Genomic DNA, 19937 nt, shown 5'->3' with positions numbered 1-19937 from the left:
AATGCCCAGGTGGCACAAACCCCCCCAAATGACCCCATTTTGGAAAGTAGACACCCCAAGCTATTTGCTGAGAGGCATGGTGAGTATTTTGCAGCTCTCATTTGTTTTTGAAAATAAAGAAAGACGAGAAAAAACATTTTTTTTTTTCTTTTTTCAATTTTGAAAACTTTGTGACAAAAAGTGAGGTCTGCAAAATACTCACTATACCTCTCATCAAATAGCTTGGGGTGTCTACTTTCCAAAATGGGGTCATTTGGGGTTTTTTTTTGCCACCTGGGCATTCCATGGCCTCCGAAAACTGTGATAGGCAGTGAAGAGTGAAATCAAAAATTTACGGCCTTAGAAAGCCTGAAGGCGGTGCTTGGTTTTTGGGGTCCCGTACGCGGCTAGGCTCCCAAAAAGTCTCACACATGTGGTATCCCCGTACTCAGGAGAAGCAACAGAATGCATTTTGGGGTGTCATTTCACATATTCCCATGGCATGTTTGAGCAATATATCATTTAGTGACAACTTTGCGCAAAAAAAAATAAAAAAAATAAAAAATTGTCTCTTTCCCGCAACTTGTGTCACAATATAAAATATTCCATGGACTCGACATGCCTCTCAGCAAATAGCTTGGGGTGTCTACTTTCCAAAATGGGGTCATTTGGGGGGGGTTTTGAACTGTCCTGGCAGTTTATGCACAACATTTAGAAGCTTATGTCACACATCACCCACTCTTCTAACCACTTGAAGACAGCCCTTTCTGACTTTTTGATTACATAAAAAAATAATTTTTTTTTGCAAGAAAATTACTTTGAACCCCCAAACATTATATATTTTTTTTAAAGCAAATGCCCTACAGATTAAAATGGTGGGTGTTTCATTTTTTTTTTTTCACACAGTATTTGCGCAGCGATTTTTCAAACGCATTTTTTGGGGAAAAAACACACTTTTTTAAAATTTTAATGCACTAAAACACACTATATTGCCCAAATGTTTGATGAAATAAAAAAGATGATCTTAGGCCGAGTACATGGATACCAAACATGACATGCTTTAAAATTGCGCACAAACGTGCAGTGGCGACAAACTAAATACATTTTTAAAAGCCTTTAAAAGCCTTTACAGGTTACCACTTTAGATTTACAGAGGAGGTCTACTGCTAAAATTACTGCCCTCGATCTGACGTTCGCGGTGATACCTCACATGCATGGTGCAATTGCTGTTTACATTTGACGCCAGACCGACGCTTGCATTCGCCTTAGCGCGAGAGCAGGGGGGACAGGGGTGCTTTTTTTTTTTTTTTTTTTTTTCTTTATTATTATTTTTTTTTGTCTTCTTTTAAAACTGTTCCTTTCATTTTTTTTTTTTTTTTAAATCATTTTTATTGTTATCTCAGGGAATGTAAATATCCCCCATCATAGCAATAGGTAGTGACAGGTACTCTTTTTTGAAAAAATTGGGGTCTATTAGACCCTAGATTTCTCCTCTGCCCTCAAAGCATCTGACCACACCAAGATCGGTGTGATAAAATGCTTTCCCAATTTCCCAATGGCGCTGTTTACATCCGGCGAAATCTAAGTCATAAAATGCTCGTAGCTTCCGGTTTCTTAGGCCATAGAGATGATTGGAGCCACTCTGGTCTCTGATCAGCTCTATGGTCAGCTGGCTGAAACACCGGCTGCATTCTCAGGTTCCCTGTTGAGACAGGAGAGCCAGAGAAAAACACGGAAGACGTTGGGGGGGGCATTCCCTCCCACTGCTTGTAAAAGCAGTCTAGAGGCTAATTAGCCACTAGGATTGCTTTTATATGAAAGCCGACCGCTGGCTGAAAAGAATGATACCAAGATGATACCTAAACCTGCAGGCATCATTCTGGTATAACCACTCAAAGTCGTGAATGGCGTACCTGAAGACAAAAAAAATGGTTAACAATAAAGCACAGTAAACGGTAAAGTATAAAAAATTGCATACCTGAAAAGCAAACGTGATAAAACATAACAATAAAATATTGCAGAATATAATACAGTAAAAAAGAGCAGAACAATAGAGAGAAAGAACAATAAAACGACAACTATTATTTTTTATTTTATATTTTTGTTTGTGGTTTTTTTTTTTACACTTTTTTTTGTAACTAACTTTTATAACTGTAACCGGTTCCAGGTTCGGGTCTCTCAAAATGCGATGGCATCTTGGGAGACCCTGTGAAAGTGTGCCTAGTCTGTGCAATGCTGTACCCTACGCTAATACTCAACTAGTGAACGGTAGCGTTCAAAACATTCACCAATGCAAAGACCAGGATTGTCAGGACAGGAGCGCTTGCTGTAGACACGACATCTTTTTTGGGTAGGGGTACTCGGGAGGACATAAAGAAAATGCCTCATGCAGCCGACTGCATTTGGTTGGGGATGTGAATGGGGGAAGTACGGGCGCTGCAGAAGTGGTGGGTTCCCAATTAGGATTGGCGAATGCAGCAGGAAGGGCATTATGGGCACGACGGGCCTGTGTTTGTCTTTTTGGTGGCAGCGGGACACTACTTGTGCTTGCCACCTCACCAGCTTGAACTGCACTTATGGGACTCGCCACGTCACCAAGTGTTACTGCAGTGCGGGTTTGACTACGACCGGGGTGTACTAGGCCGCTGGTGCTTGCCAGTTCACCAAAACGCTACAAAAAAAAACTGTTAGCGATCGCAGGGATCAGGCCTGACTCTGCGAACGCTGCAGTTATGCGTTTAGTGTTTTGTAAGTGACAGTGATCAATTGATACTGCACTTGGGTGGGCTGGGCGGAGGGGCAAAACGCAGGTGCTAGCAGGTATCTGGGCTGATCTCGCTAACACTGCGTGTTTGGGAACCCTAAACTGCTGGGGACGCTAGTATAGATCTGATCGGATCAGATATTGATCCGTTCAGATACTATACCACTAAGGGAGGTGTACGGTGCGTGCTTGGGTGTTAGCGGTACTGGCGCTAACCTGACGCTGCCTGGGGCTGGTGCTTGCCAGTTCACCAAAACGCTACCAAGAAAACTGTTAGCGATCGCAGGGATCAGGCCTGACTATGCGAACGCTGCAGTTATTTGTTTAGTGTTTTGTAAGTGACAGTGATCGATCGATACTGCACTTGGGTGGGCTGGGCCGGGCCGGGCGGAGGGGAAAAACGCAGGTGCTAGCGGGTATCTGGGCTGATCCCGCTAACACTGCGTTTTTGGGAACCCTAAACTGCTGGGGACGCTAGTATAGATCTGATCGGATCAGATATTGATCCGTTCAGATACTTAACCACTAAGGGAGGCGTATGCTGCGTGCGTGGGTGTTAGCGGTACTGGCGCTAATCTGACGCTGCCTGGGGCGACGCATATCACCGCCGGGCGATCAGGGGGCTAAACCTTTATTCGGTAATAAACGGCGGGTGCCCTGACACTATAAAAAATAAACAAACTAACCAGCGTCACCCGTAACACTTATACGGTGATCAGTGGTGAAAGGGTTAACTAGGGGGCAATCAAGGGGTTAAAACATTTATTAGATAGCATATGGGGGTCCCTGACGCTATAAAACGCTGACGGCGAACCTAAATATTTACCTCCCTAACTAGCGTCACCAGCGACACTAATACAGCGATCAGAAAAATGATCGCTTAGTGACACTGGTGACGGGGTGATCAAGGGGTTAAAACTTTATTAGGGGGGGTTAGGGGGGTACCCTAGACCTAAAGGGGGCTACCACTCACTGCCCTAACACTGTAACTGTCACAAACTGACACCAATCAGTAATCAGAAAAAAAAAAAAAACAAAATACTGCTTGGTGTCAGTTTGTGACAGGGGGGGGGAAATCGGGGTGCACTTACATGTCTTCTCTTCTCGGCGCTGGAACGGAAACTGCCAAGCCGAGGAGAGATGACATCACATCCTCTGCCTGTATGAAACTTCACACAGGCAGGGGAGGATTCCGATTGGCTGGGAGCAATCGCGAGGGGGGGCCACGATCGGATGGTCTCCCCCTCGCCTCCCAACGCTCCCAGTGAAATGCCGACCGCCGCTGGCAGGGGGGGGGGTCCGCGGTACGTACAGGTACGTGATTCTGCCTGCCCGTGCCATTCTGCAGACGTATATCTACGTTAGGCGGTCGGCAAGTGGTTAAACCAAAAATAGTCACAGCATTGCAAAGCTCTTTCGAGTTTGAGTGGAGCGACTCCTCTATTAAGTACTTGGGGATCACTCTCACAGCCAAAATAGAACACTTGTACTTGTCAAACTTCCCTCCCATGAACCAGAAGCTAGAGTCTGACCTGAAAAACTGGGCTAAGGGGGAACTGTCCTGGCTAGGTAGAATACATTCCATAAAAATGGTGCTTCTCCCCAGACTACTATACCTATTCAGATCCCTCCCAATCAACATAAGGAAGGATCATTTATAATCTTTCCAAAGCAAAGTTACTAAATTTATCTGGAGGGGTTCAGGCCACAGAACACCCCAAAAACCCTATTCAAACCTAGGACACAGGGTGGGTTGGGATTACCATGCCTGTTATGGTATTACCCAGGGCTTTTTTTCCTCAAACAATACATGCTGGAACTTAACCACGCCCCCACAAAACCCCTCCCCTACACACACACACCCCAAATCATATCAAATAGTGGGTGTATTCAGTCAAATTTCACAAAAACAGTAGTAGGGTCTTAAAGGGACAATAAATACCAGGATTGCATTACATACAGAGTGCAGAGCTGTCACTTGTAAACACAGAAACTAGACTTCTGTGTTTACAAGTGATTGTGGTGAGCAGGCACCAAAGGGTCTGAGCCAGAGGTGGTGGAACTGAGTGCCACCAAGTTCCCCCTGAAAAAAAGCCCTGGTATTACCAAGCAGCAAGAATAGCTCAAATATCCAATTTTTACTCCAAACTTGAGAAACCTGACTGGGTTCAAATAGAAAGGCAGTCCCCACCTACACCTTAGATTATCTCCTATGGTTCCCCTCCAAAGATCGCCCCCCAATATCGCCAATCCTATCACAAAACCTGACTATGGGACAAAATGAGAACGGAGACCTCACTGACCTCCGAATGTCAGCCCCTGGCACATATCTTTCACAACCCAGATTTTATCCCCGGTCAAGACATTAAGTCCTTTAAAATGGTGGCTGGACAAGGGGTTGTTCCGCATCGGCCATTTCTTCACAACCTCGGGACCAACTTCCCAGAGCTTCTGTGCTCAGAAGCTTGAAATTCCGACCTCAGAGCACTACAGATTCCCACAGATACAACACTTTCTCCATAAGATTTGAAAGGGGAAACCAGTCCCCCCCAGATTCACACCTTATGAACTATGGTGTGGACAGGCCATGGATCAGAGGGGTGGAATCGCTTGCTTACCCGTCTTGCAAATCATGTTATATGTTGGCTTGGGAAAATGACCTCCAAATTCATTAGGATTTAGAGACGTGGCAGACCTCCTTTTCTAGATCCTTCAAGGGGGATTAGGGACATCTCCCTAAATGAATCTAGCATCAAAGTGATGACCAGATGGTACCTTACCCCTTCAAAGCTGGCTACAAATTATCCTACAGCAAACCCTCAATGTTTTTGTGGTTGCCAACTTATAGGCTCCATGGCCCACATTTGGTGGGAGTGCCCCGGAATTGAGTCGTTCTGGAACAAGATCCAAAAAGTGACTAATCAACAGCTCCCAAGAACCCCAGTCATCGCTCTCCTGAACTCAAACCTTCCAAAGATTCCCAAGGCCAATCGCAAATTGATCCATTTTATGCTGCTAGCGGCCATGCTGGCCATAGCCAAAGCATGGAAACAACCCAAAGTCTCCCTTTTAGAAGCCAAATGCAAGATCTAGTGGATGTCCCAGGAGAAATTAGCTAGCATCTTAACGGATACGGTTCTGTCATTTGAAACTATCTGGGAACCTTGGGCCCGGCACATGGGCATCTCTTTCATACCTGGAATCCAGGTCTGAAATAGTTGCTTTCATTCAGCAAATAGCTTCCTTCCTGTTGATTGGCTCTTCCTCCTCTTCTTCTTTCTCTCCTCAAGACCAACTCTTCTCCTCTTTCTCGCCCCTTTTCTCCTGCACTATAGTCCATTCCAACATACAAACTAAACCTGCGGGTTTAACACCTAAATGAGAGCATGACAAGCAGCCCTTTCCACTAAGCTCGAAGGTTTGGTTCTAGTACTCATCTATGCTTCACAAGGCTCTTCGCTTCCTCCTGGATCAATGGGACAGACCCCCGGGCACAGCATGTTCCCACTTGGGGTGCCGGGTGTCCTCACCCCAAAGATCCTGTTACACTAACCAAAATGTGGGAGGGGCTCTCAGGGATTAAAATGCCAAGCCCTGTTTGATTGTCTTACTTTTACTTGACATCTATTTTTATGTTATCACAGTGGTTTTTTAGGACAACACTGGAAATAGTGTATTTCATGTTTTTGTATTAAACAAATAAAAATCTTTGAAAGTAAAAAAAAGTTTTACTATCCAAAGTTAAGGGCAGAAGATTTAATAGATGGAAAGATGAAAAAAATGACTGAAGAGCCGCTTTTATGTTAGTGGAAGGAATAGTGCCCCAAGGCCTGTATTAAAGCAAGCAAAGAGCTGCATCCAGCCCTGGGCCACAGTTTGAAGACCACTGCACTAGCATGATGTAATTGCTGAGTTAAAGTGCATTTCCACTTTTGCAGCCAAACAGGGATAAGAACTATTTTATTTGTTATACATTTCCATTAAAATATTATAACTTATATAAAATAATAATTTCCCTTTGGGATTATAAAGTATTCAGTAACCCTGTCTATAATGCCGCGTACACACAACCGGACTTTACGGCATACTTGACAATTCGATCGTGTGTGGACTCCAGCGGACTTTTTTTTCCCAAAAGTTCGACGGACCTAGAAATGAAACCTGTTTCAAATCTTTCCGAAGCGCTCGAGTCTGGTCGAAAAGTCTGCTCGTCTGTATGCTAGTCCGGACGGACAAAAAAACGACGCTAGGGCAGCTATTGGCTACTGGCTATGAACTTCCTTGTTTTAGTCCGGTCGTACCTCATCACGTACGAATCCGGCGGACTTTGGTTGATCGTGTGTAGGCAAGTCCGTTCATTCGGAAAGTCCATCGAAAAGTCCACCAGACCTAGTCCGTCGAAAAGTCCGCCCGTGTGTACGCGGCATTAGTCATTGCAGTTCTTAATTATCAGCTGTAAACATTGACTGACTGCTCAAATGCATATTTGGTAAATCTGTTTGTCACCACTGTTTCAAGTCCATCTGTAGCCATGCTCACATTATTTCAATGTTTATTTAGCCATTAAGTCTGACCTAAATTATGGGTTCCTTTATCTTTACAATTTTGGCCTTTTAGTCCCCTTGCAGTTTGATTGTGGTGTGAAAGTTATGCTCTGCTAGCTGTGTTCCTAATATGCCCTCTTAATTGATTAATTGCCAGATTCTATCCACACCCAACACACAGTATAAAAACAAGGCCTTCTTTACGGGGGAACACATACAGGGGGCTGCACATACAGGGGTTCTTCAAAGAAGTGGGGTTCTTTAAATAAGTGGCACTTCTGCTCTTGCACTTCAGCGATTTGCACAATGCAAACTACAACAGACTGCAGATGACCTCAATTCCAAATTACCGTATCTCACCTTCCTCTCTGAAACATGCTCTTTAACTCTCCTCCTTTTCACAATTGCTGCCTCTCTCCTCAAACTCTTTACTTCACCCCTCTGCTCCACCCCACAATCTGTACATATCACCCTCACTTCTCCCCTCCCCCTATTACTGCACTCATCACCTCTTTCTAACTCTAAACCCACTTGCTAACAAACATCCCAGGATACTGAAGCATGTCCCCTCATACAAATCATATTCTCATATTACCTCCCTTACACTTCTGCTTCTCCTAACCGCTGGAGATATTTCCCCAAACCCTGGGCCTCCCTTATTTAACTGTGCCCAACACACCTATCACCCTACAATCCTCTGGCAGTAGTCACAATCTACGCAATTTAGTCTCCATTCCTCTTCTTCCCAACACCAGCCTCCCCCTCTCCTGCTCCCTCTGGAACGCCCTCTCTGTCTGCAACAAACTCACTGCTGTTCATGACCTCTTTGTCACCAATTCCTTCTATCTACTTGCTCTCACCGAAACCTGGCTCTACGAATATGACACCCCTTCTCCTGCTTCCCTATCCCAGGGTGGCCTTCACTGGACTCACTCCCCTAGGCCTAATGGATGCAAGGGAGGTGGAGTGGGATTCCTCCTATCCACCCAATGCACCTTCCAGGTTATTCACTCTCCTCCCTCTTTTTCTCTCTCATCATTTGAAGCCCACTGTCTACGTCTATTCTCTCCTACTTCCCTAAAAATTGCTGCGATCTACCGGCCCCCTGGACCATTATCAACTTTCCTTGATGAGTTTTCTGCCTGGCTACCCTACTTTCTTCAGAAATTCTCACAATCCTTCTCGGTGATTTCAACATCCCTGCGAATACAAACACTCCTGCTACTTCTAAACTTCTTAGTCTAACCTCTTCATTTGACCTAAAACAATGGGTACAGGCTTCTATTCACTCTCATGGCAACACCCTTGACCTTGTATTTTCCTACCTATACACTCCATGCAACTTCTCAAACAATCCTTTTCCTCTCTCCGACCATCACCTTATTAGTTTCTCCCTCCCCCTGTCTTACACCACCTTTCCCTCCAATCGCCTAACCATCACTCGTAGAAATTTTCGCAACTTCAACTCCTCTCTCCTCTATTCTGCTACTGACCACCTCTATGACAAAATATCTCCCCTGTCCTGCCCCAACCAAGCCACGTCCATCTACAATAAATCCCTGTCCTCCACCCTGGACAAGCTCGCTCCCCTCACTACACGCAGAATCAGGCCTCGACCCCTACAACCCTGGCAAACAGATGACACTAAAATTCTCAAAAAAACGTAGTCGCGCTCTTGAGCGTCTGTGGCACAAGACTAAGTCTCTCAAAGACTTCAACCAATACAAATCTGCCCTCCAAAAATACTATTCTTTCCTCCACACTGCCAAGCAAACTTATTTTACAGCTCTTAACACCTTCTCATCTAGTCACCGTAAACTCTTCTCTACCTTCAACTCTCTACTTTGTCCTCCACCCACTGACTTACTCACAGCCCAGGAGATTGCTAATCACTTCAAAAACAAGATTGATACAATCCGTGATGAAATCTCCACTCTACAGGTATCTCCCCCAGCTAAGACCCCATGTCAACAGGTACAACTGACACTCCCCCTATTCAGATCTGCTACTACAGACGAAGTTGCTAAACTCCTTTCTATCGCCCACCTAACCACCTGTCCCCTGGACCCTATTCCCTCTCATATGCCCTCTGACTCCATCCTACACTCTAACCCACATCTTCAATCTCTCCCTCACCTCTGGCGTCTTCCCCAATGCTCTAAAACATGCGCTGGTCACCCCCATATTTAAAAAGCCGTCCTTGGACCCTACCAATCTTAACAACCTACGCCCTATCTCCTTGCTCCCCTTTTCCTCTAAACTCCTTGAACACCTGGTTTACAACCAACTGAGTGACCACCTCATTAAAAACAACCTGCTTGATCCCCTTCAATCTGGATTTCGCCCTCAACACTCCACAGGAACTGCTGTTTTAAAACTCACAAATGACCTACTAACTGCAAAAACCAACGGACACTATTCAGTACTCCTACTTTTGGATCTTTCAGCTGCCTTTGACACGGTTGACCACCCCCTCCTCCCCTTAAAAAAAAACTTTACTCCCTCGGTCTCCGTGACTGTGCTCTTCAGTGGCTCTCACCCTACCTATCCCAATGCACCTTCAGTGTCACTTACAATTCTACTTCCTCCACTCCTCTTCCCTTCCCTTCTCTGTCGGGGTCCCCCAAGGTTCTGTTCTTGGACCTCTTTTATTTTCAATCTACACCTCTTCCCTGGGTCAGCTTCAATATAGTTTCTATGCTGACGACACACAAATCTCTCTCTCCACCCCTCAACTCACACCATCAGTCTCCTAACGCATCACTAACTTACTAACCAACATATCTGTATGGATGCCACACCACTTCCTCAAACTCAACTTGTCCAAAACCGAGCTTAATAATATTTCCTCCCTCACGTGCCTCTTCCCCTGACTTGTCTGTCAAGAGCAATGGCACAACCATCCACCCATCCCCACATGTCAGGGTACTAGGTGTTATCCTGGATTCTGAACTCTTTCGCCCCACATCCAATCACTTTCCAAAGCTTGCCGCCTCAACCTCCGCAACATCTCTAAACTACGTCCCTTTCTAACAAACAAAACCACAAAGCTCCCGATTCACTCCCTAGTTATCTCTCACCTCGACTACTGCAACTCCCTCCTCATTGGCTTACCTCTAAATAGACTATCCCCCCTTCAGTCCATCATGAATGCTGCTGCCAGACTTATCCACCTTACAAACCACTCAGTGTCTGCTACCCCCCTCTGCCAATCCCTCCATTGGCTGCCACTCGCCCAACGAATTACATTTAAAATACTAACAATAAGTTACAAAGCCATCCACAACTCTGCCCCCAGCTACATCACAAGCCTAGTCTCAAAATACCAACCTAAATCGCCCTCTCCGTTCCTCCCAGGACCTCCTGCTCTCTAGCTCCCTCATCACCTCCTCCCATATCCACCTCCAGGACTTCTCCCGAGCCTCGCCCATCCTCTGGAATTCCCTACCCCAATCTGTCAGACTGTCTCCAAATTTATCCACTTTTAGGCGATCCCTGAAAACTTTCCTCTTCAGAGAAGCCTATCCTGCCTCCATCTAACAACTGCACTATTTTCTCCATTAGCTCATCCCCCATAGCTATTACCCTTTTGTATAACTTGACCCCCCCCTCCTAGATTGTAAGCTCTAACGAGCAGGGCCCTCTGATTCCTCCTGTATTAAATTGTATTGTACTTGTACTGTCCTCCCTAATGTTGTAAAGCGCTGCGTAAATTGTTGGCGCTATATAAATCCTGTATAATAATAATAATAATAATAATAAACTAGATCTGAACACTATCTGTCCTAACAAAGGGTTAAACATTTAGAAACCCTCGAATGTGACTACAGTAAATCATTGTCATTAATAGGATGCTTTGCACACACCTATGGCTATGATTATATTGTATGTATTGTTTTTATATGACATTGTTCATTTAATAAAATTTGTATATACTTTTTATATATTGTTGTTTCAATGCTTTGCACCTATAAAATCCCATATCTCCCAAATGTTTTCTCTTATTTAGAAACCTCCCTCCTGCATTGTATGTTAAAGAAGTCTTTGTGGGGCCACTGTGAGACTCTCCAGAAATTTTTAGATTCAGCCATTACATCTTTTCCTTAGAAACATCTAAAAGGTAGGAAATATCTTTTAGACATTTGTTTAGGTATGTTAAGTGAATGGGAACACAAACATACAGTGGGGTTTTCTCAAATTTTATAACTAAAGTGGAAATACGCTTTAAGCAACTCTATTTATTGCGTTAGCACCTCCACTTCAGAAGCAATAAAAATGTCCCAAAACACCAGTAGAAAAGACTGATACAATTTATTCTCATTTTGATAACAGGAACAGTGATGTTTGTTGTTGTCATTGGTATGGTTAAAACTATTTTATATTGGATATATGCTGATATACACAGTATTGTTACCTTCACATATTGGTGGTGGTGCATTCCATTCTCCTTCAGATGTACAGAAAATCTCAGAGGCACCATTTAGTTTCTGGTTAACATTTTTACATTCAAATCGTATTACTTGGCCGACAGAATACTCTTCTTCATATGAAGTAGTTAAAAGATTTACATTGTTGCCAACTTGAACTGGTGGGCAAAATTTAACTGAAAAGGCAAAGAAAAACTGATTAAGTTGATTTATGACACGTATGCAAATTTTTCTATACCCAAACATAGTAGCAGTAGTCTTTACATACTGTATAGGTGTGGAATCCATTAAAAAAATGGGAGCCTCATAAATTATAAAAATACATGTTTAAAAGGGATTTTTACTTCCAATAAAATAATAAAGCCCGTAGCTTTTTTTTTTTTGGAGGGGGGGGGGGGGGTTAGGAATTGTAGATAAACCTCCACATGTCCAGCAATTAATGACACCATTCTTGTCAATAATAACAACCATAGATAAAATGCTTCTCACGAGATAAAATAATAAAAAACTAGTGTGCATTAGTTCCTCTTTTGCCAGATGTTAAAGTGTTACTAAACCCACAACAGTAAAATCAGTCTGTATATGCAGTAAAGCTTGCTTGTTATACTCACCATGGAACCTAAGGGGTTAATCCTCCGCATTGTGTAAAAAGGCTGTTTGATCCTGGCTTCTCTGATCCTCCCCTCCTTCCACTGTCCCGATAATTACTGATAGCATAGGGGTTGATTTACTAAAGGCACATAGACTGTGCACTTTGCAAAGTGCAGTTGCCGTCTCCAGGTGCAGTTGCTCCAGAGCTTAGTAAATGAGGTAAGGTTTCACTTTGCAATGAGTACCCAATCACATGCAAGGAAAAAAAAAAAAAAAAACTGCATTTTTGCATGAACATGATTGGATGATGGACGTCAGCAGAGCTTCTGCTCATTTACTAAGCTCTGGAGCAAGTGCACTTGCAGAGTGCAACTGCACTTTGCAAAGTGCACAGTCTTTTTGCCTTTAGTAAATCAACCCCAGAGAGTCTACGGAGTCAGGCTGCACATCCCAGTTTGGTGTGTATTGCTAGAGAGTTTTTTTTTTTTCTTGGAAGAGTGCATGAGATCAGCACAGAGCCAATCAACACTGTCCAGACAGACAGAGGATCAGGAGCCTTGCAGTCTCGTAGGACAGTCAGAAAACTCCTCCTACAAAAGGTTTTACCAGTGCTCAGCTGGACACTGATAGAACATGGAAATGCAATTATTTTAGTAAATCTAAATGGCTAAATACTTTCTCGTAGTTAGAGCAGTCTTGTGACTTCTGTGTACTGTGGAAGACCAGGTATAGTGAATGCAGCAGGCTCCTAGGTTTAGTAACACTTTAACAGGTTCTGATAACGTTAAAGTAAACCTGTCATAGGAAAAACATGGAGATCACCATTGCTGACTTCTACTTCTGAAAACGCTAGTCGGACATGTTGATAATCTGCTTTCATTACTCTCAAAGTGGAGCAAATATGCAGCTATAGCCACCCGCAGTGATCGCATGAAAAAAAAACGAAAAAACGGACAGGTTAGTTTTACTAAAGTCAATTGGTAGATCAACTTCAGTACTATCAGCCTGCTCATAGATGGAAAGATAAGCGGCACTGTTTTGGGGAGGAAGTAGACAGAACTGTGTGTTAAATAGCCAGGCGGGCAAGAGACAGTTCTGTTTATTGTAATGCCAACCAAACCTTGCAATGGCAGAACACTGCACTACTTTTGACATTTTATATGAATAAAAGCCCTAAAACTTTGGCTTCTGCTCATTTACTAAGCTCTGGAGCAAGTGCACTTGCAGAGTGCAACTGCACTTTGCAAAGTGCACAGTCTTTTTGCCTTTAGTAAATCAACCCCATAGAGTCTATGGAGTCAGGCTGCACATCCCAGTTTGGCGAGTATTGCTAGAGAAATTCAGTGCTCAAGGTCCTTGAATCTAGCAGGCTTGACATATTACCAATATAATAAATGCAAGAAAATGGATTCAAAGAATAAATACAGTAGCGCAGCAGTAAAAAACAGTCCACAAAGTCTAAGGATGTGATCACATACACGTCCAATTGTGTTGTAAATAAAATTGTGAAAAAAGAAAAAAAAAAAAAAAAAAAAAAAAAAAGACAAGTAAAGTCCTCTGTGAATATGTGCTTGGCTATTTCAAAGCACCCCGTGCCTAATCTTTATGCACTGTGATTATCCATCACTGAGCAAAGTGCCTGCTTATCTCTGTATAGATCAAAGACAGCTTATCTCCTCACAACCTATATAAATGGTTCCACTCCTTCTCTTCTCCTCATGGAATATTGACTCCTGTTCTTACAGGTCCCCACAAGCTATATATGTATAAAAGCAGAAAGGACAGACATAGGAGATTATTTACTAAAACTAGAGAGTGCAAAATCTGATGCAGCTCTGAAAAAAGAAACCAATCAGCTTCCAGGTTTTTTTGTCAAAGCTTAATTGAAAAAGCTGAAGTTAGAAGCTGATTGGCTACCATGCACAGCTGCACCAGATTCTGAGTGCACCAGTTTTGATAAATCTCCCCCCACTGTGTACTTCCGTATATACTGTTTTATTAAACCCCACCTAAAAAGCTGCACTTACAAAAAGCATGTATTAAAAACATCTTATTCGTATAACATCCGGCTCACCACCTCACTCGGTGCCCACTCTGGTAAATGTCACAGAGCTCTACTCCTCCCCTAATATGAAGAAGAAAATATATCGGCCTAAACTGAGGAAAAAAAATAGTTTTTATATATTTTTTGGGGGTATTAATTATAGCAAAAAGTACCCGCAGCGGTACCTAGAGATGTGATTCTCCGCATCAACTTCTATCATGTGAAGGAACAGCTCATGCAAAAATTGAAAGTCTTGGGAAATCTACAAACCCATACGGTCAGCTACAAATTTTTGCAGATCTCTCCCAACACACACTAAGCCGCCGCAGGCAACTCAGCACCATCACCAAGGCACTACGCAATCACTACATCCAATACCAATGGCTAGCGCCAGCAAAAATGTCTATAACTCACAACGATCTAAACATATTGTGACTACACTCCAAGAAGGTTTACACCTCCTACAGAGATGGCATATCATTCCAGATCCACCTGCCACATCACCCATGGATCAGAGCAATACAGAGAGTCAACAGAACCAGCCGTTGCCTCAGAGATCCAATGGTCATCACCCGCACTAAACAGCAACCGCAGGAACACCCACCTCTACATGGTTCTGTGTCTTTCGAGTCCACGTTCGGCCTCAGAAATTTTTCACTTCAAATCTTTTGACGTCCCTGGCACCGGTTGTGCCCAAAATCAGGAAGTCTTTTCTAGGCTATTGACCTAGATTTTTTGTTATAACTTCATTGTTCTTTTCTCTTTTATTCTCTTTCCTTTCAACATCTCATAACAACCACTACTAGTTACCAGCCACAACTTCTAAAACATCTCATAGAAGCAATAAAATCCAGCAGAACATACTGCTATTTCTACCGAGATATTTCCTCACAGAACATTGTAAATCCCTCAAACTCACCCAACCACAACCTTTCCATATAATCCACTACCACAGTGACCATAAAAATCCTAACCATCAATGCAAAAGGTCTCAACCATCCTGCCAAACGATCCTCTCTATGGAAACTTGCAGAAGAATCCAAATGTGACATTCTCTGTGTACAAGAGACCCACTTCCAGGCTTCCAATCCGCCACGCTGCACGTACAAGAATTTCATTACTACCTTTTCCGCTTGCGCCTCAACCAAAAAGAAAGGCGTCCTTGTTGCTATTAAAAACACACTTACCTTTAGCTCCATATCTGTACAACGGACCAAGATTGAAGATACATCATCCTTGTTTGCTCCATTAACGACGCTGTATATACCATAGTTATGGTATATACACCTATTACACATCAGCTACGCTTCTTACGTAAGCTCCACAAGAAAGTCAGAACAGTACAAGGAGCAACCATATGGTGCGGCGATTTTAACATCACACCGGATCCCATCCTAGATTCCTCTTCCTCCTCTGTAAACCCCCTCTGGGTCCACTGCTACCCGTTTTTCAACTATACAATGTATGGATATGTCAACACGCAGAAGAGGGGGACTATACCTTTTTCTCACCCAGCCATAATTCCTACTCTCGCATCAATTTCTTCTTTCTCGACCAATGGACTTTACAGAAAATATCAGCATCCACCATCCTACCCACTACATGGTCTGACCACTCACCGGTAAGCATTACCATAGAGGACATTGCCAGCCCTTCTCCGGCATACATGTGGCGAATGAACACACGGATACTCCAATCTCCTGAATACTCACCGCTCCTCTACCGAGAACTTGAATCCTTTTTTCTAACAAACAATGACTCAGTATCTGATACCTCGATATTGTGGGCTTCCCACAAAGCTTTTATGAGAGGCATGTTTATTCAGCTTGGTGCGAGGGACAGGAGGCGAAGGAGGCAGCGGGTTGACTAATTGCTAAAAGACATTCAAAGCACTGACTCACCAAACAACCATCACACCCTGATCATACATCCAAACTAATTCAACTATGTCTAGAACTGAGATTGCTTCTTCTAGAAAAATTTGACAAAGTCCAAAAATGCTGCAAAATGCACTCTTACAGCTCTAGCAACAAAGCTGGAAAACTCCTAGCCCAACAAATCAAAAGGCAATGTGTTAAAGCACACATACCCTTCATCTACCACCCTACCACAAACGAAAAATTAAGGAACCCACAAGATATGGCTGATGCATTCAGCGCCTATTACAGTGCCCTGTATATTCTAAAAAATGAACCTTCCCTAATACAACCAAATCACACCTCCATTCAAGCATTTTTTGGACTCAATACAACTTCCACACTTAAATGACAGATGAATATAAACACCAGACATACCTTTCACCATTTCAGAAGTCGACAGAGCCATAGACAGCCTACCAAACAACAAATCTCTGGGCCCAGACGCTTTGTAGGGGAATACTGCAAACAATTCAAATCTATCCGGAATGAGTATCTTGTCCAGCTTTTCAATGATGCTGCTTCCTCTGCCTCCTTTCCTCAAGACATGTTAAAAGCAATGATTGCGACGTTACCGAAGCCAGGGAAGGACCCTAATACCCCGCAAAATTTCCATCACATATCTTTATTAAACCATGATATAAAACTATATGCAAAGATCATAGCAAACAGATTGATTGACCTTCTTCCAACCTTAATCCACCCCGATCAATCGGGCCTCACAAAAGGTCGTCAAACCTCAGACACTACCCGGAGGATGGTTAACATCCTATATCACACTGAGAAACACAAAATGCCTTCTCTGCTCCTGTCTTTGGATGCAGAGAAGGCATTTGATCGAGTACACTAGCACTATCTAGACATGGCTTTACAAAAATTCAGGTTTCAGGGTCATATACTTTCAGCGATAATGGCACTTTATTCCCATCCCTCAGCTCAAGTCTATTGTTCTTCCATGTTATCCAAAACATTTCACATAAGTAACAGCACCAGACAGGGATGCCCTCTTTCCCCCCTCCTCTTTAATACAGTTATGGAGCCATTAGCAGAGAAAATAAGAACCCAAAGTACCATCTCAGGTTTTAAAATCGGAACAACTGAACACAAAATCAATCTTTTCGCGGATGGCATTCTCTTACTGACTAACCCCGCAACCTCCCTGGCATCAGTACAAAACACTCCGATTTCAGTGAGGTCTCATAAAGTAAACGACTCTAAATAATTTATTATACCCCTAGGAATTCCTCCCGCACACCAATTGGAATTGGAAATCCAATATCCGTACACGTGGGCTAAGGAGTCCATCTCCTACTTAGGTTTAAAACTAACAAAACATCCTACCTCTACCGAACCAACTTTACTCCCTTCCTGAACAACCTCCCAAAAGAATTGGAACAATTCCCAAAATTTGCCTCATCATGGTCAGGTAGATTAGCAGCATTTAAAATGCTTAAACTACCACAACTACTCTACCTATTTAGGTCATTACCCTTCCGATTCCTGGCTCTTTCTTTACTTCTCTACAAAACATACTTGGACACTACATATGACAAAAAATAAAAAATAAAAAAAAAAAAAAAAAAAAAAAAAGTGTGAGATGCTCCTGCGCCACTCTCATAAAACCTAAACTGGTTGGAGGAGCAGGACTCATCCACTTCAGAGATTACTATAATGCTGCACTACTTGCCCAAATTAAAGCATGTTTCACCAGGCTTACACCAGTCCCTGGTTCGACATCGAAACATACCAAGTCCCTGGTAGGGCCCTCAGTGTCTGGCTACTCAGTTCACTTTGTAGGAACATATGGGAAATTAATTTTTCACTCACTATTGTTGCCTCCAGATTAGCATTTAAATACCTACTAAACAATGCTTCCAAGTGAACCTCCCCCTATAGAATACCGCTGTCGATTTCTGTGTTCTCCATACTCATACCCAATCTCTCCACACAAACATGGCAGGACAAAGGCATTGGTTTTGTCTCAGACCTCTATTCTAACAATCTCCTTCGACCCTTCACATCACTACAAGACTCTTTCCACCTCACTCCGCTGGACTACTATAAATACACACAAATAACACACTGTCTACTTCGCAATCCGCACCTACATACTGATGTACATCCCCTTGTCTGGACATATCTCTCCTCACCTACAGCAGACACGACAGGTATATCCTTGTTCTACAATATGTTAGGGGACAAGACATCATTCAGTAAATCCCTACCATTATTAAAATGGAAAAGAGATCTTGGATGCTCATTTACCGAATCACAATGGCGAACAGCACTCAAAACTAACTACAAAGCCTCTAGATCCTCAAACCTCTGGGAACTAGTTCACAAAATTAACCTTAGATGGTACATTACTCCCTCTATGATCCACACATGACCCCATGACACAACCACTCTGCTGGAGAAACTGCGGAGAAATAGGAAGTCTATTTCACCTTCTCTGGCAATGTACACATGCAACTACACTCTGGCAAGAGGTATTCCAAATCATCACTGAAGTGACAGGGTTATCGCTTTTTCCTTCACCAGAGCTAGCCCTCCTGAACATCAATATGGGAAACATACCTTACTGCTTCCGCACTATAATCACCCACATTCTTTTGGCCACCAGACTCACCATTGTCCGCCACTGGAGAACCTCAGACAGCTTGAGTAAAAACAAAGTAATAAACCTGGTACACACCCATGGGGCTTATGAAAAAAATGTTTGCTACATGCAAAGGCTGCTTGTCGTCAATCTCCAAACAATGGTCACACTGGCTAGTGTGGCATGAAAAAACAAACACCCCCTGATATGATATCTATTGTTAATGTTTCTCCAAGTTCTTCCATTTTATTCTTAAAGGTTCACTGGATCCACAGGAGAGATGTGTTTCAGGCCCACCCATGACACAGTTTGCGCCCAAATGGGGTGTCTGGGGGCATTAGACTACACAGCTCATCTTACATTCAGCACTTGTTATGGATACTATGTTTGACCATGATTGATAACTTTATTCTGACATATGCATTCGTTCATATATACTTCATCTTAAGTCTTAATGTATAACAAAGATTGTTAACTATCATTACTACTAAAACCTCAATAAAAATATTGAGCAATGAAATAGCCAAGCACATATTCACGGAGGACTTCACTTGTCTGTTTCTTTTTTCATGATTTATTCACAACAAAAAATTGGATGTGTATGTGATCACATCCTTATAAGACTTTGTGGACTGTTTTTACTGCTGCGCTTCACTGTAATTAGTCTTTAAATTCTATTATTAGAGGTGTTGTTAAATCATGGCTGTCAGCATTGTATAGTTTTGTACGCAATTTATTTGATTTTCAAAGTTTTGGTTTAGGGTTTTGCGCTGATCGTTATAATTTATTTTATAACAAGAGAATGGATGCCATGCAACCATTAAATACGTATTTACATTTACGGTATTTAATCTAATCAAAGTACACAGAAAAACAAGGGCATCCCCAAACTTTTTCAAGTTTAGAAGGAACACAGGAGCAATTAGACACAAAATGTATCTGTCAGGAAATACATCAGTAGTAACTTGTTAATTGTATCAGCAGCCAAAAATACAAAAGATTCTAGATGTTTTACAGGATTCCAAAATATCTACAAATAAATGTAAAAAAAAAAAAAAAAAAAAAAAAAAAAA

The 19937-nt window shown here is 42.7% G+C and overlaps 1 protein-coding gene across 4 annotated transcripts in view; it reads right to left on the bottom strand.

Moving 5' to 3' along the window:
* The window catches only part of LOC141103381 (coagulation factor XIII B chain-like), a gene marked incomplete in the record, with an annotated part of 968440 nt that overhangs the window by 845599 nt on the left and 102904 nt on the right, over positions 1-19937 (bottom strand). For all 4 annotated transcript variants that reach the window (XM_073592895.1, XM_073592894.1, XM_073592896.1 and 1 more), the window contains 1 exon segment: positions 11702-11890. In XM_073592895.1, the coding sequence (XP_073448996.1) occupies positions 11702-11890 (189 nt within the window).

Source organism: Aquarana catesbeiana, linkage group LG07, assembly GCF_042186555.1.
Source record: "Aquarana catesbeiana isolate 2022-GZ linkage group LG07, ASM4218655v1, whole genome shotgun sequence".
Lineage (NCBI taxonomy): Eukaryota > Metazoa > Chordata > Amphibia > Anura > Ranidae > Aquarana > Aquarana catesbeiana.
This window is presented reverse-complemented; position numbering and strand designations above follow the sequence as displayed.